General features: G+C 37.0%; 1 protein-coding gene across 5 annotated transcripts in view; it reads right to left on the bottom strand.

The window, feature by feature from the left end:
• Positions 1-1,351: 1,351 nt before the first annotated feature.
• The window catches only part of ksr2 (kinase suppressor of ras 2), a 134,152-nt gene continuing 112,371 nt past the window's right edge, over positions 1,352-23,132 (bottom strand). For 4 of the 5 annotated variants that reach the window (XM_077241638.1, XM_077241640.1, XM_077241641.1 and 1 more), the window contains exons 19-21: positions 17,725-17,859; positions 10,001-10,130; positions 7,468-9,756 (exon numbers count right to left, since the gene is read on the bottom strand). In XM_077241638.1, the coding sequence (XP_077097753.1) occupies positions 9,610-9,756; positions 10,001-10,130; positions 17,725-17,859 (412 nt within the window). In that variant the 3' untranslated portion in view covers positions 7,468-9,609. Of the gene's footprint in view, positions 1,440-7,467; positions 9,757-10,000; positions 10,131-17,724; positions 17,860-23,132 lie in introns of those variants that run through there. The other variant, XM_077241639.1, reaches the window with a different exon arrangement.

The raw sequence follows: 23,132 nt of genomic DNA, 5'->3' as shown, positions 1-23,132 counted from the left end.
ATGCACATTTGCTTTATCTTTTGTACATACCTATTCAAAAGTTTGGAGTCATTAGGATTTTTTTTATGTTTTTGAAAGTCTTTTATCCTCACAGAGGCTGCATTTATTTAATCAAAAACACAATAAAATAGTAATATTGTTAAACATTATATTAAATAAAAATAACTGTTTTCTATTTGAATATAGTATTTTAAAACGTTATTTACTTTACTGTCACTTTTGATCAATTTAATGTGTCCCTGCTGAATAAAAGAATGAATTAAAAACTGGCCCTAGACTTTTGAACCGTAGTGTAATTTGACAAACCTTAGATATAGCTTTAAATAGAAAATAAAATGAAAAGACTAAAAGGAGTTTCAGAATTATAAGTTTTAAAATCTTTTTTCTTATAGATTTAACAAAGCATAATTCAAATCTTTCTGAGTACCAGTGTCTCCTGGACTACACGTATCCTTTTTGATCATTTCTGAATTACACTACCCATAATCCTGAAGAATTACTCTGGGTAGCTCTTCAATATCCCTAGTGCACAATGCATATATGTTAATGTATATATTTTTCAATTTTGCAATACAAATCAGATATATTGTATTTTCTTAGTGTTGTTGACTTAAAGTGAATAGTTTAATATTGGACTGTCATTTCTGATTCTATTATGCATTTGCACTACATTTACATGTATTCATTTACCAGATACTTTTCAAAGTGACTTACAAGTGAGGAACATCATAACCAAGTACTTTTTTACTCCACGAAATACAGTTTTTCCAGCTATCAGATAATATTCTCTGGTTGTCTTGGTTCAAGGCTCAGGACACTATTTGAAGAATTATTTGAAATCCCTAGAGGAAATAAATGAGTAAAATACCTCTAGAGTCATGGCTGCTGAAAAAGGCACAGTTACGTTCAGTTGTTTGAATAAACAGGTGCCTCATTCTCAAAGGGTTGAGATAACGTCGCGGTTTCAGAAACAGAGCAGATATTTGGGAAGCGACAATGGTAAATGGCTTTTTTATTGCCTACTTTTCTTTGCACATTTAACTTGGATATTATAGTATAAAACTGTACACTTCACCTTTAATACAGCATGAATATCTCCAGAATGGTTGGGGTGTTGATAGCTGACATGTTTTATATGGAGGACAGATATGGGCTTTGTCTATGCAGATTACGAAGAAGATGCAACCTCTTTTTGAAATCAAAATCTAACCAAAGGTACCAGTCATATTCTGCATAGACTAAGAATGCAAGTGCTCTCTAAACTGAACTTATTCCATCACTCATAAGGCCCACAGGAAGCCAGCGTCAAGATTTCCTGTCACGTGACTATGAGGTAAGAACTCGTTCCAGGGCTTGATTGATTGTGACAATGCGGTCCAGATGAGATCATGAGAGAGAGAAAAGCCTTCTGAAGAACAGGAACCCATCGCTGTCACAGCCTATGAAAAGGAAAACAGATGAAGTTAAACCAGCATGAGTAATGATGCTTATTTCCTCCTCTTCTGATGGGACACATTTAAAAATATACACACAGAAACACATTAACTCCAAAACCTAGTGAGCTGTCTACCTAGACAACATTTTCAGACATCATAGGTGTGCATGTGACACAAAAACTGTTTCTAAACGTAGCCAGTAACATCATGCCTTCTTTAGACCAGATTGTAAGGCTATTTTTATGCTTACTGTGTCGTGTCACTTAGCAACATGCTAACATAATCCATTGGAATCAACTGTGAGTGTTTGCTGAGTTAATTAAGGAGCATTATTTGTACTCAGTGAGCCAAATCGGAGTTATTAGCATTAACTAAAACTATTTTTTTTAAATCATTATTAAACATTAACTGAAATAAAATATAAAACTATAGTCCCCTTTAGACATCAATGGTCTCCCTTAGAAATTCTACTATCAGTTAATTCATTCATTTGCAACTACAGTATACTACACAGTGTACTTAATAAAACTACAGTGTACCATAAAAGCTGTTAATCATATAAAGTAATCGTGTCTCTTCAGAAAAATTGCACTAAATCGCTCAATTCATATGGATAAGTTTTATGATCTCTTTATGAACTTTTTGAAGAGCCAAAGTGGTAGTGGTAGTTACATATTTATCAATGGAGGGACAAAAATCTCTCAGATTTAAAAAATAAAAGATCATTTGTGTTCCGAAGATGAATGAAAGTCTTACGGGTTTACAGCGACATGAGTGTGAGTAATTAATGACAGAATTTAAATTTTTTGGTGAACTATCCATTTAATGCTAGTCACATGAAAGGGCATTTAGCGTAAACTGCCTTCTTTTATCAACGCTTTCACTGAACTTCTATGGAAAATCCTTCTGATTGAATTAGAAATGTATCAAACTGTTGAGGTACAGCTATAGCTATCTAAATACTAACAATACGTAATTCAAGTAATTTTCTGTCACAAAAATCCACACTTACAGAGACTGTGCACTTGCAATGCTTTGGCCACAGGATTTGCATCTGCATTTGTGCACTTGTGTTGAGTATGTTTTTGGCCTTAAACCCTAAAATTCGCACAATACAACAACGAGCACGATGAGAAGTCTGCGTCAGCATTCTCACCATCATTGCTAGTGGATCTCCAGCCTGCTGTGCGGTACAATATTACCACTCTTTATCACCCACCTTTAAATCTAACCTTTTCTCATTCTCTCACAGCTCTCTCCTTTTTTGTCCCAAGTTCGTGACTAATCAGCACAAGCTCGGTGAAGTGTGTGGGTGTCATCAGCGAGGTAAAGAAAAACCTCGACTCTCCTGCGCATATGACTTTTAAACTAGACATCTGAAGCATGAAATTGGTCAGATAGTCCTCCCACATAGACAAGACATGTATTGATACAGTACCTGTGACTGGACACCTTTTAGATTGGAGCGAATATGCTCATTTTCAGTGCAAACTAAGCCTGAGGCCATGAATCCAGTTCAAACTTCTTCTTTTTTTTACAAAAGGTTTGGAAATTTAATTTACCTTCAGGCCTGGTTTGTGCATCCCAGTTCAGAACGACATAGCCTTATTATGGGTGAGAGAAATTATACGTGGAGGTTGGTCAAATGAGAAAAGTCAACAATGGAAGTTCCAAAATGTTGATCGTTCAAAACACATCAGATGTTAAACAAAAACACAAAATTATATATTTTTTATTTTTGTTCTGTGCTTCTGAATACAAGCTCTGTTCCAAAACTTAGTTAGCCACCTTGCTGTCTGCTGTCTACACAGGCAGCTACCTTTTAAGGTAGCATCATAAATGAAATGGAACCTCAAAAGTGACACTCTGTAGTGTTCCTCAAACTATAATCAGGGCCTAAAACTAACTTTTTGTCACACCTGCCAACTGGCAATTCCCTTTTCCAATTTTGATACCACAGCTAAAACTACTAGCCTAACTAATAGGCTATAAATATAGTCTGCATAGTCTTCACTGTATAAATTAAAGATATATTAATCCATATTAAAGTTACAAAAGTTATTCAGTCAAGTGCAGTGAGTGATTTATTACTATGCTTATTACTGTATTACTGTGTCTTTTGTTGTTTGATGAGCATTAAAAACACAGACAGCTGAATGTTAGGCTGTTGTCACTTTAAGACCTAAAGCACGGATCCAATATACTGATACACATCAGTTACACATGCGTTTTATTTCTCAACTGTCTAAGTTAACTTAAGACATAACCTACTATGTTTACTAGGATACTCGCAGAGACATCATTTTGTGTGAATTTGTCTGTTCAAGTGCAAGAAGGTCTGAAATAGAGTTCCCTTTTGTGTCTTCTTGCGCTTGAATATTTAAATTGTCAAGGCTTACACGTTCGTGACGATGCAGCTTTGTTCACATTATGTTTTCACAACATTGCATTGTTAGAATTCATAATTATATTTCCGGCCAACTGGATTGGAATGGCAAGGTTTTCTTATGAGCACACATTCTTCCGGTAATATTAATAGAATGTTCATTCATTGTCATCTGGTCTTTAATAACGTTCTCAAAACGTTAGCTTATAAGAACATTATTAGTACATCGTTTATGAAACGTTTAGTTAAACAATCATCTAACGTTTTTCAAATGTACATGTTCCAAAACATTCAATATTCAAAAAGTTCCTATAATGTTTGCAAAATGATCAAATTGAATGTTCTCTTAATGTTTTTGCCAACATTCGCATAAAAAAGAAACTGGACATTTTGAACATTCAGAGAACATTCAGAAATAAAATGTTGATAACTTAATTGGAATTTTATCGTAATGTTCTTTTGTTAGCTGGGATGGAACCATCGATGCCAGTAAAGAACCTTTATTTTTAATTTAAAAACAAAAACAATTCTTGATATGAACTTAATACATAAAACACCCATATATATTGTGCAAAATAATACATTTTTAATCACACTAGACTATTTTTATTATAGACATTTCTCTATTTTTACTGAACTTTTCACAGTACATTGTGGGATTGCATTCCCTAAAAATAAAAATGATACAAGGCAGCATAGTCGAGTAGCCTTCCTTTCAAAACAGTGTTTGCAGAGTAATGTGCTTATGACGCCTTAAAAGGCTCCTTCTGTAGTCAGCTCACTGGGTTTTGGAACAGATAAATCTAATAGGAAATATATACAGTTTGCATATCTAGTGTGTAGTCTACACTGAAAAGACAGATAATTACGACATCCCATTTCACTTCCTTTACCATGCACTCTCTTTCTTTCACTCACTCACTGCTCCTAATTCAATTAAGGATCCCCTACTAATAATTTATCGTCTTTTATGATAGTACTCCACAGGTCTTTCTTAAGCACTAATGCTCATCTGAATCTGATCCAGGGAATTACACGAGTTTATCTGCTTGAAATTGGTGGATCTGAGAAGTGCTTCCTGATGAAGGTTTCAGGACAGTTTGTTCTCTGTATATTTCTATTATGTGTTGAGTGAAACCAAGGTTTTATAAAGAAAACATTGATATTTTTTTATTATCGCTGTTAGATAATCTGTTTTGAATTGACATAGTTATTAACTACTTGTCCTACTTGAAATTATATAAGGCAATATACAATGTGTATACAATTATTTATTATATTGTAAAAAAAAAATTTAACAATACTTACATATTTTTAAATAAAATATTTGAAATATTACTGTTAAGAAATATGCCATTAAAGCCCATTTTGAGCCATATACCTGTAGTGAGTTTCAGGCTTACCTCATTTATATTTTAAACAGTGATTTTCCCTAATTAAACTCATCAGCTGAGGGAGAGATTGGGAGCAACATGAGCAGATCAGTCTCTCATTAGAAAGTCTAGCCAATAGAGATGTGATGTTTGACATTTGCAGTCACATGGTGTCTGTTGCCAAGAACCTTAAAGTGTTGGTTCACCCCAAAATATTCTGTGGAACACATTAGGTTCACAAAGAAAACTGCACAAGAGTGAACAACCAGTACATTATTTAAAATGCGTTTTTTTCTACAGTACAAAGAAACACATATGGATGGGTTTGGAAGGACATGTCATGTGTAATCCTTTTAAATACACATTTTTAGCTCTGGATGTTGACCCTTTTTTACACTTTATTTTGATGGTCCTCTTTAGACACTCTGTTGATTATAAGTAATGTTGCACCTACATGTCAACTAATTCACATTAGAGTATTAGTTGAGTATTAGTAGACTGTTAGGGTTCAGGATTAGTAGAATAAGTTGACGTACATGCAAATAGTATATAATCAGTAGAATGTCTGTTGGGGGACCATCAAAATACAGTGTTAGCAGATATTAAGCACATAGTCTACTAATACTCTAATAAGAGTTAGTTAACATGAAGGTGCAACATTACTTACACTCTAAAAAAAAAGAAGTTTAAAGTTGAACTCACCATTGAACCCTAGGGTTCTTGACTCACTTTTAAATAATCCATTTCCACTTTTTTTCTTTGTACGTTTTTCTGTATGTTTATAATTCATACAATTTTATTAAAATGATAAATGAATTCAAACAAAATCCATAAAATGGTCCCATGATGGGAACCCCTAAAAGGTTCTATGAAGCAGGTCACAGAACCATTTAATAGGGTAGTTCACCCAAAAATGAAAATTCTGTCATTAATTACTCTCCCTCATGTCGTTCCAAACCCGTTCCAAACTCTCGTTCATCTTTGGAACACAAATTAAGATATTTTTTGATGAAATTTGAGAGCTTTCTGTCCCTCCATTGACAGCTACACAACTATCAATTTGACACATCAAAAAGTTCATAAAGAGATCCATATTAATCGAGCGGTTTAGTCCACATTTTCTAAAAGACTTGACTGCTTTAAATGTTAAACAGATTTAGTAGTCTTTTATTCACATATAAACATTGATCAGCGAACATAAACGCTCAACCGAACCTGCTTGATGTGCAAGAACAAACCTCATTGGTTCTTGAGGAAGCTTAAACGTGCTGCGTAACACAAGAATGAAACTCATTGGTTCTTGCAGAAGCTCAAACACGCTGTGTAACACAAGAATGAACCTCATTGGTTCTTGCAGAAGCTCAAACAAGCTGTGTAACACAAGAATGAACCTCATTGGTTCTTGAGGAAGCTTAAACGTGCTGCGTAACACAAGAATGAACCTTATTGGTTCTTGCAGAAGCTCAAACAAGCTGTGTAACACAAGAATGAACCTCATTGGTTCTGGCACATCAAGTGAATATGCTTGTGCTTCCATTTACCACAACTGATTTGATGAATGTTTATATGTGAAAAAAATAAATTAAATCTGTTCATCATATAAAATGATTGTTTCTTCAGAAAATTTGGACTAAACTGTTCAATTCATATGGATTAGTTTTACGATCTCTTTAGGAACTTTTTTAAGTCATAGTTGCGTAACATTGAAGGGACAGAAATCAATCAGATTTCATCAAAAAGATCTTCATTTGGGTTCCAAAGATGATGAACGAGAGTCATGAGGATGAGTAATTTTTGACTGAACTATCCTTTTAAGGTTCTATATTTATAGACAATTGTCTTCTATAATCAACAGAATGTCTAAAGCTGAACATCAAAATAGTGTTACCAAAAACTGATAGATCATAGGTTTTAACTCATCTTTCTTTATCTCTAACCAGCATGATTAAGTCTTAGGCTAAATCCGATATCAAGAATCAGTTTAGTAAAGACATTTTATCAATTATAATATTTGTGAATATTTATAGTGTGATTTAGTAACTTTTTTTGGTAAAGTTGCTCAAAATTGTTAAATTTAAGTGACAAAAGCTTTATTGTTCACGATCCAAATCATTAACATAATTACAATCAATTTACTCTTTACTTAACCACTTAAGACCTTATAATACAACGTTTCCGGTTTAAAGCTTTTTACATAAATATAGATTTTCTGTGAACATAAAGCATGAATCATGACAAGGAGCAAAAAGAAATGACGAACAAAAAACAAAAGTCCAAAATCAACACCTTTTTATTTATTTCATAAAGGATGAGTGCAAAGAAAGAGCTTGTGATGTGTACCAGTCGCTAAGCCATGGACCATAAGGCATCAGTAAATACAAGCTTTATATATACTTACAACAAATACATAATACAAAAAAATCAATCATGGAGGCCATCAAAGAAATCTGCAAAGACACGCACACAATATCAGAAAAGAAACGTAAACCAGAGCGATGGTAAATAATCAACGACCACCAAGTAAATGTATGGATGGGTAGTAAGATGAAAAAAGACAAGAAAACAACAACACACACACAGAACAATTCATACATTCATAATGGGGCAGAAATATAAGATGACAATGAGGTCGGATTCAGTGACTGGAATATTAATTACAGCGACAGATTATTAAGCAAAATCTACAGCCTGTTAAATAGGCCTGATATGGAAGCTGCTAATGGTTGTTAAAGATCCCATCTTCTCGTGATTTCCCATCGTTCCCAGCGTGAAAACACTGTCCCAACACATCCTCAGCCCCCGTTTCAAAATAAATATATAAACATTATAGCACAGTTATTTATTTATAGGTTTAAAATTGCGCCTTACAAGGCCTGACCATATTTGTATTACTTTCTCAGGTTATCACACACAAGCTGTCATTTTTTATTTAGTCATAGTTTGTAAAACTACTATGCGTGGTAACCGTATTCGGGGGGGTCCGTAACGTGAACAAATCCCCTAAAAATGTTCTCATGCATGTAAAAACGGTCGACCGTACAAATATAAACGCTCACTTAACAACATCTGTATTTTCGTGATCCTAAAATATACTTGAAAAATAACAGCAGCAACAAGTTTTGTGAGCACTGGCACTGTTCATGACCCAAAAAACCATGGCTTTACAAATGAGCAGATTGTCTGTACCCAGAGTGCATGGTGTGGAGAAAGCGGGATAGCGTTCTGTTTAAGCCATACCTAGCTAGCGACACCAACCTTCACACTCATTTTGACATGATCACCGCTCCGTGTTACAACATGGACACTCCAGAACTTGCAACATGCAACAGTCATATTAATGAGATGTGATTTTTAATAGTAATATACAAATACCGTCGTGGTGAAAAGTGCACTATTACTCATGGTACTGTATATTCTCTACAATAGAACAATGAGTAGCCTAGTACAAACAACGCAAAGCTTTCAATTATGCTAAAACATTCGTAAGTATGCACTGATAAGAAAAGGTTTGTAAGTGTGATAGATACAGTCCGTTATATCTATCCCTTTCTTTGTAGGCTCAGGAATAGCAGTTCTGTTTTTGTCACAGTTAGGCATGATACAATTCAAGTGTCGATAATATACATACGTATGTACGTGCCTCGTGGCGGCACACTCGATTACAGTGCCATTGTACGGACGCATATTTCCATATAGGCGATGCTGACCGACCGCGCAAGTAAGTTAAATGAGTGACGGCTGTACAACGCGACGGAGAGGGAGGGAAATTATTCACATTCCCTGCGTTACGGTAAAGCTTTGTGATCGGAACGTCCGCACGTAATAAGCAAACGACAGTATGGAATTCTGTGAAACATACACAGCATGGATGACAGAAAATAAACAAGCGTAAAACAACTTCGAAAGGTACATTTTTCAAACTCTAAAAAAAAAAAAAAAAATACATTCATCCAATGACTAAATTCAGAAAGGAAAGGAAAGAAAAAACAATACAGACAAAAACTCGACAGAACACTAGTTTCAGTTGTTTATAAAAATGCATTGCAGAGGTTCAACGAAAGAAAACAACATTCACTGAAAGTGGACTCATTCAAGATAATGAGAAATAATCACAAGCAGTTGATATATGCAAAACAGATCAAACAATTAGCAAAAACAACAACTGAAAAAAAGAGAAGACATCTCTCTTTCATGAGCAAACGATACACCAGAAAATACTGAGTGCTCTAAATATGCTAAATGATCACTGCTTTTAGGAAACGTTGCTAAATACAGCAGAATACATGCACCATCCAGAAGCGACTCTCGAGAGCCTCTGTCAGTCGCGTCGACTGACTCCATTTTAACGATTGTTTTGTTGGGGTTTTTTGTTCATTCGTTTTTTTGTATATAAACTGGCATTTTTGAGTTTAGCTCATTTCACATACTCAGCTGATTTCCAGAAGTGTACTGGATGAGACAGGCGACGGTTGCGTTTCGGAAGTTTCTCTAGTAGTTCCACGAGCTTGGAGAAGCTGGGCCGCTCTTCCTGTTCATACGCCCAACAAAACAGCAGGATATCCTACACAGGAAACAAGAATCTGTACATATACTTTCACACCGTCAAAAACGCCAGTAAACCATGTACGAGTCCGGTTTTTCCAATAAAAATAGATTGAATAGCCTCTTATGGGACTTTCATGCTCCATAAAAGCACAATAAAAGTGGTTCAATTGACTCGTACAATATATTCTGACAGTTTTGTTTGTGTAAAGTTGGTAGTATTCAGACTTTCCCATATGTTTTAGGTATATGGTAATACTCACGGATATCTCCTTGCCCATGCCTATCTGAGTGAGGTTGGGCTTCATTCCACTTCCCACCTGCCAGATAATGACTTCAGCTGGCTGGTTCTTAAAGGGCCACTCACGCGCATGGAGCTCGTACCAGATAGTGCTGAAACATATGACACATACGAGTGTTAATGTGCATATGCTGGTTTGTCTATACTTGTGAGGGCCAAATGTATAAAAATGTTGTCACTAATTTAATAAATGTCTGCAAAGTTTCAAAGATAAAAAAGTGCACAACAAATGGGGTTTAAGAACCGACTCTGAACTGCCTGAAACGAGTCGTTAGTAATTCCAGTCTTACTTCCTGCATGAACCTACATAGGTTTGTAACAAATTTGCATAATGCATGGTCTTCAATGGCTGCCCGCAAACAATGCCTACTTTGACCCGCCCTGAAGAAGAAGCTGAGAAGACACGTGCTGTAAGCAGTAGACCAATCACAACAGACTGAACCATCTGACCAATCAGAGCAGAGTGGGCTCTCGGAAAGGAGGAATCCCTTTATCGGTCTGTTTCAGACACTGTGAGAAAAGAGGTGATGCTCCAATGTATGTTATGAGAAAATTAGAGTGTTTTTTGAACTTGGATCCATGTAAACCTATTGTAGGAGACCTTCAAAACAAAATTAGGAACATCTGAAATAGCATAACATAAATGATTTATACATCTATAAATCTTAACTCTAATATGACTTCTTAAGAACATTGCAAGTCTATATGTATAAATGTGAGAGTGAGTGTTGTTTCATTAAACTTGTGAGGGCCAAATCAAATAAAAAATAAAAAACACAAAGGAAAACTAAATAGGCCAAATAATGTCTTTATTAAAATATATTATTTAAATGATATAAATTGAATAAATCTACAAATCTTAATAAATTTAATCTAATTTTTAATTTAAGAATTCAATGCCCTGACAAATTTAGTAAAACCTCTTAAAGACAAATATAATGGTTCATAAATGGGCAAAAAAAGTCTTAAATAAATAACAAATCATTTATATAAAATAAAATGAATAAAGCCATCATTCTAAATTATAATTTGCTTAATTAAGAATGATTGGATAGTTATTTTCCAAGTATGTGTTTACAAGTTTGAGAGTGTACTGTTTTGTTATGCCCATGAGGGCCAAAAATGTTCCATGTTCAAAAGTTTCCAAAAAATGTAGATCTTAATTATAATTTACTTAAGAAGAACAAAAAGTCAGATGGAACTTCTCACAAGTATATCGCGTGTGCGTGCGTCCGTGTGTGTGTGTGTTTGTGCGCGTGTGTGTGCGCGTGTGTGTATGTGCGTGTACAAGGACGAGGACTCGCGCCTCCCTAAGAGACCGCAATACAGCAATTCAAAATCTTTAAAGCACTACTGGTGCACTATGCGTTCCCTGAAGCCGATATAGTCAGAAGTCATCCGAGATAATTAATAAATGACTTTGAGGTGCTGTTGACTGCTGAAAAACACAGTATTCTGCTCTAAAGAGCATGCTCGTGTTAAACTTTACTAAACCACTCTTAAGAGCTAATTAACAATCATTGAACGAAGAGCCCTGCTGAAAAGGCCAATCATCCGAGCTCTGCAATTTAAAGCCAAACGTGAAACGTGCAGCTTGCTGAGACTTGTGAGAGAGAGAAAAAAAACATGTAATTGAGATGGCTTTTGCAATACTGAAGTGGGGAATTCACTAAGAATGAATTGCATTTTCAACCAATGATAGTGTCATTTATTTTAATGCAAAAAAATTGTGCTGAACGCAATTTGCATGGTGCATTTTCAATCTTGCAGGTGATTTCTTAGTGCTTGCTTGTAGAGAATGCACCAGACTACCTGATCTAGTGTGTACTTTACTGAGACTGTATCACTTCACCACTGTGATCCAGACACCTAAATCATCTCTCAAAAATGCTGAAAGTGCGAATCTGGACATATGCCCGGTGATAGCCTCTTCTACATCATTTGATCATCATTTGATGAATTACTACTGCCATGATCGCTGGAAACCGTACATAAACATCTCTTTCTTTTTTTTTTATAACAATTCATTTACCGCCCACAGAAAACAAAGTTTATTGTGCCAGGCAAACAGTGCTGAATAATGCGCATACTATAATTAGCCTAATTTACATAGAAAGAATGACAATGGATTGCGTGTAGTTAGTAAAGAAGCCCATTTAGTGAATTTGCCCCTGAGTTACAGCATTACATATACTACAGTACATCCAAAGGTTTGGCATAATTAGGCTTTTAAATTTTTTTTTGAAAGAAGTCTCTTATGCTCACCTAGGCTGCATTTATTTATTTTATCATATGATTTTGTGAAAAATCATAAGAATTTAAAATAACTGTTTTCTATTTTAATATATATTTATATGAAAAGTAATTTAGTCTTGTGATCAAAGCATCATTACTACAGTCTTCTTCAGTGTCAGATGATCCTTCAGAAATCATCATAATATGCTGATTTGCTGCTCAATTATTATCAGGTATTATTGGTGCTTAATTATTAATACTCGTTTTTATTATTATCATCAATGTTAGAAACTGTGATCCTTTTTTCAGAATTCTTTGATGAATAGAAAGTTCAAAAGAGCAGCATTTGTTTGACATAAATGTCATTTGACAGCATTTCATTGTGATGTCTTTACTGTCACTTTGGATCAATTTAATAGATCCTTGCTGAATAAAAAAGTTATCTTTTTAAATCTCACGTACCTCTTGAATGGTAGTGTACCATTGTTTCCACAAAAATATTAAATTTGTTTTCAACTTTGGTAATAATAAGAAATGTTTCTTAAGCAGCAAATCAGCATATTAGAATGATTTCTGAAGGATCATGTGACACTGAAGAAGACTGTAGTAATGATGCTTTGATCACAAGACTATATTACTTTTCATATAAATATATTAAAATAGAAAACAGTTATTTTAAATTCTTATGATTTTTCACAAAATCATGTGACACTGAAGACTGGAGTAATGATGCTGAAATTTTTAATTTTAGATTGTAATTGTCACAAGTCCTGTCCTGTCATATGTAGCACATGTGGTGTTCTGTGTTCCTGTCTCTGTCTTGACTCCTCCTTCGTTGTTATCTGATTATTGGTTAATTTGTCTCACCTGTTTTTCCTCGTTACCTTCCTTGTTTGCTCCCCTATTTAGTCTCCCTGTGTTTGTAGTCCTGTGCTGGTTCGTTGTTATCATGTTCCTCGTGTTTCCTGCTGGATCTGATTTATTCTTTTTCTGTTTTGTTTGTTAGTTTTTGTATTTATATTTACTTTATTAAATCCTCTTCCTGCACTTGAGTCCTTGATCCTATCCACTACCCAGCCGTGACAGAACGAGCCAGCCCTGATGAGGACTCGGCGGAAGACTTCGGGTCAACCACTAGTCGTGCCGATTGACTGCCCGCACTATGACCGGATCATGAAGGTCTCTGCATTGGTTTCCTTGCACCAGGAGGGGAGGAATGTGAGAGACTTTGCCCGGGAATTTTTCTCCGCCAGTGAGGGTTTAGGGTTGGGAAAGACGGCTCTTATGGACCTCTTTAATTAGGCCCTGGATAAGCCATTTGATGTGTCGGAGATGGAAGTGCTGAGAGCTTTTGACTTTTGGGCTTTTATTAACGTTTTAGACCCACAAGGGTAACCACCGTTGTGGAAACAGACAGCACCTCCGGAGGCAGTTCATCCCACACCGTCTCACATTTGTCGGCGGAGGAGAAGGCAGAAACCCTCCGTACCGAGTCCGGTGGTCCCGAGTCCGGTGGTCCCGAGTCCGGTGGTCCCGAGAAGTGGTCCGGTGGTCAGAGACTGTTCACGCCCCGTCTGCCCAGTCAGAGACTGTTCACGTCCCGTCTACCCAGTCAGAGACGTGCCCGTTCTGCCGTTCCAGAGCCGGATGCAGAGCCAGTGCCCGTTCCAGGGCCGGAGGCAGAGCCAGTGCCCGTTCCAGGGCCGGAGGCAGAGCCAGTGCCCGTTCCAGGGCCGGAGGCAGAGCCAGTGCCCGTCCCAGGGCCGGAGGCAGAGCCAGTGCCCGTCCCAGGGCCGGAGGCAGAGCCAGTGCCCGTCCCAGGGCCGGAGGCAGAGCCAGTGCCCGTCCCAGGGCCGGAGGCAGAGCCAGTGCCCGTCCCAGGGCCGGAGGCAGAGCCAGTGCCCGTCCCAGGGCCGGAGGCAGAGCCAGTGCCCGTCCCAGGGCCGGAGGCAGAGCCAGTGCCCGTCCCAGGGCCGGAGGCAGAGCCAGTGCCCGTCCCAGGGCCGGAGGCAGAGCCAGTGCCCGTCCCAGGGCCGGAGGCAGAGCCAGTGCCCGTCCCAGGGCCGGAGGCAGAGCCAGTGCCCGTCCCAGGGCCGGAGGCAGAGCCAGTGCCCGTCCCAGGGCCGGAGGCAGAGCCAGTGCCCGTCCCAGGGCCGGAGGCAGAGCCAGTGCCCGTCCCAGGGCCGGAGGCAGAGCCAGTGCCCGTCCCAGGGCCGGAGGCAGAGCCAGTGCCCGTCCCAGGGCCGGAGGCAGAGCCAGTGCCCGTCCCAGGGCCGGAGGCAGAGCCAGTGCCCGTCCCAGGGCCGGAGGCAGAGCCAGTGCCCGTCCCAGGGCCGGAGGCAGAGCCAGTGCCCGTCCCAGGGCCGGAGGCAGAGCCAGTGCCCGTCCCAGGGCCGGAGGCAGAGCCAGTGCCCGTCCCAGGGCCGGAGGCAGAGCCAGTGCCCGTCCCAGGGCCGGAGGCAGAGCCAGTGCCCGTCCCAGGGCCGGAGGCAGAGCCAGTGCCCGTCCCAGGGCCGGAGGCAGAGCCAGTGCCCGTTCCAGGGCCGGAGGCAGAGCCAGTGCCCGTTCCAGGGCAGGAGGCAGAGCCAGTGCCCGTTCCAGGGCAGGAGGCAGAGCCAGTGCCCGTTCCAGGGCCGGAGGCAGAGCCAGTGCCCGTTCCAGGGCCGGAGGCAGAGCCGTCCTCCCCTATTTAGTCTCCCTGTGTTTGTAGTCCTTTGCTGGTTCGTTGTTATCATGTTCCTTGTGTTTCCTGCTGGATCTGATTTATTCTTTTTCTGTTTTTGTTTGTTAGTTTTTGTATTTATATTTACTTTATTAAATCCTCTTCCTGCACTTGAGTCCTCGACAGAGCCGGCGCTAGCCATTTGGGTGCCCTAAGCACAAATGCTTGGTGGTGCCCCCCACCCCCCCACTCAAGGAATAACAACCATTTAGAATTTCTTAGTTAGGTTTATATAGGCCTGTGTCACTGGAACATTTAAAATTCAAAACTCTATTTTACCTTTAAAAGAGGTCCGATGAGGCACAATATAATAATTCTGTACATAATTTGTAGAGCTGGGAAAAGATTAATCGCGATTAATCGCATCCAAAATAAAAGTTTGTGTCTACATGAATGATGTATGTGTGTGTATATTTTGTATATATATATATAAATACACATTTGCATGTATGTATTTAAGAAATATTTGTTATTTATATATAAAATATTTAAATGTATATATAATATAAATTATATATAAATATATACAGTATATACATGCAAATATTTCTTAAAATATACACGTGCATATGTGTGTGTATTTATATATACAAAATAATTATACACAGTACACACACATAGGCCTATATCATGTAGACACAAACTTTTATTTTGGATGCGATTAATCTCACCAGAGGGAGAATGGCACAGGAGATTCACCTTTTTCTCGACTAATTTGGTCTATGCCTATATTACTTTTGTATTGCTTTTGTATATTAACATGCTTTAGACATTTTATTTATACTAGTAGCCTATTGTGAGGATTTTTCACGACCCAGATTTTTTGGTGCCCCCCCAAGCACTTGGTGCCCTACACGCAGTGCGTGATGTGCGTGTGCGGAGCGCCGGCCCTGGTCCTCGATCCTTTCCACTACCCAGCCGTGACAGTAATAATATTTTACAATATTACTTTTTTTACCGTATTTTTGATCAAATAATGCAGCCTTGATGAGCCTAAGAGTCTTTCCAAAAAAAATGTAAAAAAATTTACCAGAAGTGTATTGTACAGTACATACTGTACATACAGAAAAAGTCCATGAAACAGAACACGAGAACATTACAGTCATAAAATATCCCACAGCTGCTGTTAAAGGCCAATGCGAAATCTCTGCCGCATTAAAAAAAAAACGGAAGTGAAAAGAGGAGGCAGAAGGGACAATAGGGAGCGTTGCTTTGGGGTCACCTCTAGGTAATGTCCCTTTAGTGTGACCAGCTGGACAGCTTGCGTGGGTGCTGTATTTGGCTCCCATAGAATGACAGTGTGACAGAGCCTCCATATGGAGAGAACAGCTGAGGACGCAATTGTGTTAGGACCCAACAGAGCAGCATTCCTTCATTTCGTCAACCATCCATCCATCCATTGTTTTATTCATTTGGCCCACACACTCACTGCCTCTGGAAAGGCCCGGGTCAGGTAGAAATGAGTACAGATGGAGGTTCTTTTCCGCATGCCGATTTCATGATTAGTGAAAGCTGAGCACTGAATGAATCAATACTTTGATTCTCGATGTGTATTATTTTGATTTCATGATCATGTGTGGTCATTCACAATGTCATTTTTCATAACATTTGATACTATAGCTGAGCTGTACTTTAATATGGCCACTGTAGCAATTAAAGGGACCGATTTAAACGGAAAAAAGATTTTGGTTTATCTGGTTGGATATCTAAAATGTATTCGGATGCTTAAGTGACACTTATAAATCTATGAATGCCACTGCTTTAGATAATATATCAAACGAAGTGGAATCTTCTTGGAAATAATCTCAAAACTAAAGTCACTTTTCTGAGACATTTTGCTTTTGTCTTTTATTCAACTGGTGGTTACATAGTGGATACATAAATTCAGTTCAAGTTCATTTTGAATAGAACGTTTTTTGTTTGTTTTGTTTTTTGCAATTTAATGTTTTTGAAAGAAGTCTCTTATGCTCACCAAAGCTGCCTTTATTTATTTATAAATTTTGATTTAAATTCGTGAACTTTTGTGAAAATAATTGTCTTCTTTTTGTATATATTTTAATCGTAATTCCTGTGATGCAAATCAGAATGATCCTTCAGAAATCATTCTAATATGATGATTTGCTGCTCAAGAAACATTTCATATTATTATCAATGTTGAAAGTTGATATTTTTGTGGAAACTGATCGTTTTTTGTTTTTCTTTCAGGATTCTTTGATGAACAGCATTTATTTGAATAAGAAATATTTTGTATTATTATAAACATCTCTAAATGTCACTTTTGGTTCATTTTATGCATCCTTGCGTAATTCAATTTTTTATAAAATATTAATATTAATTAAAGATATTCATTGTTTTTTTTTATCCTACTGTCCCCAAACTTTTAAACGTTAGTGTATACCTACAATATTATTTTATCATTAAAAGAATAAACCCAAACAAACTATAATTTAAACCCAAACAAACTTATTACTTTTTGCTTAAAAAATGAACGTAATTTCATATAATGCCACTTAGATTGAAATTGTCCTAATGCAACTCAATTCATATGTTTAAACACTTTTCTTAACGAAATTTGATTACATTCTAGATTTAGAATCCAAAAATGGTTATGCTGACATTATAAGAGCACATTAAATGTGGAGAGAAACCAATTCCAAAAAATGGATTCTGTTGGTTTCCTGAGTGACAGAAAGCAGAGAAGCAGTGATTGGCGACCGAGAGGGACCCACCCAAAGGCAAAGACGTCAGACTGTTTGGAGAAGGGAAGCTGGTTTTCTGCTGTCTCGGGGGAGAGCTGACGGATGAGCTCAGGAGCCAGATGACACAGCCAGCCGCTTGGGATCCGCAGCTTATCCTTTCTCCGACTGGAGAGAGAGAGAGAGAGAGAGAGAAGAACATGAAGTTTAATACGTAATCAATCAAAAAAGACCAATGCTTTGAGTTCGATTTATTGGTATACGCAAAAGGTCAGAAAACAAACCAAAAGACCATTGTAGTGACAATACTGTCAAAGAAATACAATAGAGGGCAAGCGACTATTAGTCTTCCATAGTCCGATTATCGACAAAGTCTATAGTCTACAAATGAGATCTCTTTTTGAACTTCCTTTGCCCTAGGCAGATCAAATGGAGACTTTTGCATTAATCTCCTGTTTCCAAAAGATTTCCTAAGACAGAATCTCAGATGTATCTTCTGTAGTTTCAAATCTCAACAAAGATATTTATCATTAAATTGCCGTTATCTGAGCTACAAAATTCACAATCAGTTTTTAGCTCTACACTTTATTTTTAAATCTATTTCAAATTTGAATACAAAGTTGATAGTTGCTAGTAAACAGAAACTCTTGGATACTTTTCAAACATTGAATAGCAAGAAACTTTTTTTTACACAGTGCTGCAGTCTGGAAACTTGTAAACTCAACTTTGTTTCCCACTGGACCGATTAAAAACCTGTGAACCCTCTACAATGATAAAGTATTTGCCTCGTTCTCAAGTGTCAGACATGGATTTGGAAGTGGTCTATCACTGACAGACATAGAGCTGTTTCAGCTTGAGTGAATGTCCGATCCAAGTAAAACTCAATCACCCATGATATATAATATACCTCCAAACCAGGGGCAGAAATGAATGGGGGCTTGAAGGAAAATGCCATCGAAATTGACAAAAAAATATCCCCTACAGTTCTTTCTTTATTATTTTATTTACATATTTTACAATATTTTCTTATTATTATCAATGTTGAAAAAAGGTGTGCTGCATAATATTTTTGAGGAAACCGTGATACACTACCATTCAAAATTGTGTGTCTTTGTGTATCACTGATTCTTGAGATAAGGGACAAAACATGTCCAACACACAAAAGCCCTCTTTATGTTAAAAATAAAGAAATTCAGCACAAAAAAAAATACATTTAAAGGAAATCTGGTTACTCAGGACATTCATTGCTTTTATTTATTTTTTATAATTTATCAAACATCTAGATCAAGCAATACAAAAAGTAATTCTTTAATTATATTTTGCATTAAAAAAAAAGCCTATCAAAATTGTGTCCTCGCTTTGTGTCAACTCAAATTTTTTTTTTTTTTTTTACAATTCGGAATAAACCAGGCAATGTCATGGTCATCTCTTAACCCTGAGGACCCCTTTTCCTATTTCCTGCTCATTGTGGATCTCACAGTAGGACACATAGTCCTTAAATTTTATATTTTTTATATTTTATACAAACAGTGTCGAAGTCTCTGCAGTCACAGCTTTATTATGTTAACTCCGTCGTCCAGGTGTAATAGTTTCTGTAAACAGTTGTGGGATAAATCTTTTCAAGCAATAAATCAAGCAATAAATCAAAATTGCTCCACTGTACAACATGTGGTTAAGTTGTAAAAATATTCAGTTTTGTCAACTCCATCAGGTTTTATGTCTGACAGAGTTGACTTGTAAGCTTATGGAGTAGACAAGTGCCCACAAAACGTTCTCTATACAGTATATAAAATGCTATATTTATAAATATGTCTAATGAATATGTATATATGCAACATCTTATATAATATGCAGAGTAAGACTTAATTTTAATGAATTAATATAATATATCTATCATAATATATGACATAATGGCCTCGTCTCACAAAAAGTGCTTAGATTAGGCCTTAGTTCAATTAGAGGCATTTAAGCAGCTTTTATAAACATGCCTTAAAAACACATTTAAAACAGAACCAAATCCCAGAATAATCAGATCTTATTACAATACCCAGTCAGGTCCTAAGTCAACAATATATATAACTAATGTAAAATCATGTTATTAAGAGCCAGACTTGTGCCTTTCAGACAAAAAAATTAATAATTATGCTAGAGCCTGCACGTCTCTGATGGCCGCTCTCAAATACTATCCCTTCCACCTAATAACTCCTGATAATAATTCACATGTCTGCGGAGGTGTAGAAGTGGGCTGATCAGAACTGTGAGCCGATCCAAGAGACTTGATCAACAATGGCTGCAATGTAAACCTGTCGCTGTGGAGACGTCAGCTTTTTCCCGGTAATTACTGCCAACATATGTAAACACACTTGTGCGAAATCAGCCTCATAATCAGATGAGTGTTTGTAATATCGCTCCATCGGGGATGTTGATTTACTGCTTTCAATGCCAATGAAAACGTTTTCAAGGAGGCGAGATGCGCAAACACAAACGGGACGAGTGCCAAAACAACATCAACATCATCATGGTCATCAGTGGTGGCAAACGCTTCATGTTTCCCCTGATGATTTACTCTCATTTTCAGCACTTTTAAAGCCAAAGACTTTATTAAACGTCTTAATACACTAATAAACATATACAATCAAAAAAAAAAAAGAAGTAGATTCAAATAGTGTTTCAGGACTGTTGATTCAGGACGTCTTATTAAGATGTTTTGCATTGTGGCATTATTATTACATGACATCTTTATCGCATTCATATTTCCCTTATTATCATTACTGCAATACTGGAAAAAAAGTTATAGTAATACATGTAAAATGCTGGGGGAAATTTGTATTATTATAAATGTATACATTTTAAAACTATATAAGCATTTAAATGCTAAAGTGTCTATAAATCATGGCAGTATTAAATTACATTACCATGACATCATATTTATTAATAATAATAATAAGGAGAATACATTTTATTTATTAGGCACCTTCCATGACACTCAAGGTCAACTATTTATCACGTTTATCATATTTCCCTCATTCTCATAACTGTAATAAGTTATTATTATAAATGTAAAAAATGTATAATTATGTAAATGGAGGCGTGTGTATAAATTACGGCAGTATTTATTTAATTAAATTAAATTGAATGTGCTTAACTGTCTTAAAAATAATATCACAATGCAAGGACATTTTAATACTCCTAAAAATAGATCTATTTGACTTAATGCAAAATAAAATCATAAAACTATATAGTTATTACATGGTAAAGTGTAAATCATTGCAGTATTAATTTAAATGACATTAAATTAAATTAGCATGGCATCACATTTATCATATTTCCCTCATTCTCATTGCTGTAATGCTGGAATAAATGTTATTATTATAAAACAATATATTATAAAATTATATAATAATAATAAAACAATTATATAGTTATTACATAGAAAAGTTAAGATTTTGCAGTGCAGCCGTTTAAATTCAATGCACTGTACAAGAGGACATGTCCTCTTATGACCCTTCTGTTTGCCCATTCAAAACTGGTGAATAATCAAGATATTGTCACGATTTGTTATGTTTCATGTTCCTGTTTCATGTCTGTCATGTGATCCCCTGTTCAAGTCATGTGATTCTGCCATGTGTTCCCTTGTCTGATGTGTCATGTTGTCATTGGTTCATTGTCTTGTCATTAGTCTTGTGTGTATTTTAGCCCTCATGTTTGCCACGTGTCTTGGTCAAGTTTTGTTCCACTGTACCATTGTTTGGTAAGCTTTATGTTTATGTTTTGCTCTAAGTTCATGCCACGCCACGCTATTTTTTTGTGTTTGTTCAGGTTATCCTAAATAAACTGCACTTGGGTTCTCATCTACACTTGCCTCTAGTGGAATCATTACAGATATATGGAGTATGTCACAAATTTAAAAAACAAATCAAACGTCTGCCACTGTTCACAGTGATTCAATGGCCTTGCCTGGAGGAAGGAATATCTTCGAGTTCATTCGGCCATAAAGAAGAGGATTTTTCCTGTTCATACACTGCAAGAGAGCAACAAAACGCATACATCAGACACCCTCTTTCATGGGTTTTCCCATTCAAAGGAATGTGGCGGAGAAAGGCTTCTTTTAAGTCTTTGTCTCCTGAAGGAGACAGAAATATATAGACCGGTCCTATTTGTAAGGACTGTGTGGTACTCCATTAAGAAGGTGGTGGAGGTGATTAGTACGGAGCCCAACAGCATGTCAAGGTAGCTGTTATTCAGTACTGATCTGAGATACATGTTGTGCTTTTTCCTTGTGTTCTGTATTATGACTTTCAATCATAAATAAATGAATGCCAAAATTATCACCCGCATCACATACACAGGGGGAATTGATTTAATTACATGGCGAAAATGGCATTAAAACATAAATAACAGACTATTTGTAACATTGAATATTGATTTTAAATTTAAACTGAAATGAAGTGACCTAAGGGAAATGCTTGCTCAGTTGATAGACTCAAAAATATCGCTCATCGTCACGTGAATGGAAATGCTTCTAGCTATGAAAGCTCGATTTCACGCATTGTTGCGTTCTGAAATGTGTAACATTAAAGAGATAGTTCACACAAAAATTGTTGTTCCAAACCTGTATGATTTTCTTTCTTTAGTGAAACATAAAAGAAGACATTTTGAATAGTCTTTTTTTGTCCATACAATGAAAGTCATTGGGGTTCAATGCTGTTTTTTATCCCAACGTCCTTCAACATTAGTCTTGTGTTCTTCAGAAAAAAGTTGTACAGGTTTGCAACAACATGAGGGTGAGTAGAAAAAAAAATTGGTGAACTATTTAAAGAGATCATATTATCCCATTTTACAAAGTCTTGATTTTGTTTTTAGAGCACATTACGCTTTTCAGAAGGAGGGGCTTCATAGAGACAGGAGCTAAACAGAGCGTTACTGACAGACAGTGAAGAGAGGTGCTGCCACAATGTCAAATATATGAAAAATAAGTTGTTTTTGAACATTCAAGCATGAAAACATATTCTAGTTGACTCCAATTGGATGGCTGGACTGTGTTGATTGGTGAATGCTTTGAGTGTATTTTGGGAATGTCACACCCCTTACCTTAACTGCAAGATTAAACACACTACTTACACATCTCAACCAGGCCCCGCCCCTTTATTTTGCACATGCCTTGGGAGGGAATTATTTAAACGAGGAACATTGTGACGTGTACGTTCGCAGAAGAAAGCTCAAGACTACAATTGAGGCGTTTAAGGAAGTTCAGAAACAGTGCTTACTGATATCGAGAATAACTCCCTTTGGAGTGACTGTAGCTTTTTCATGCTGAAACAGCAATATTACACACTAAAGAAGGTTGAAAATGAAAAAAAAGCATAAAAGGTCCTCTTTAAGTATGTACAATGGGAATTTGCACATGCGATGTGTTGGCCAGGCTTCCATGTCTTTCATGC

Source organism: Siphateles boraxobius, unplaced genomic scaffold (assembly GCF_051911475.1).
Source record: "Siphateles boraxobius isolate OS27281-9 unplaced genomic scaffold, OSU_SipBor_1 24, whole genome shotgun sequence".
Lineage (NCBI taxonomy): Eukaryota > Metazoa > Chordata > Actinopteri > Cypriniformes > Leuciscidae > Siphateles > Siphateles boraxobius.
The sequence above is the reverse complement of the archived record's forward strand: the minus strand, read 5'-3'. Positions and strand labels throughout refer to the sequence as shown.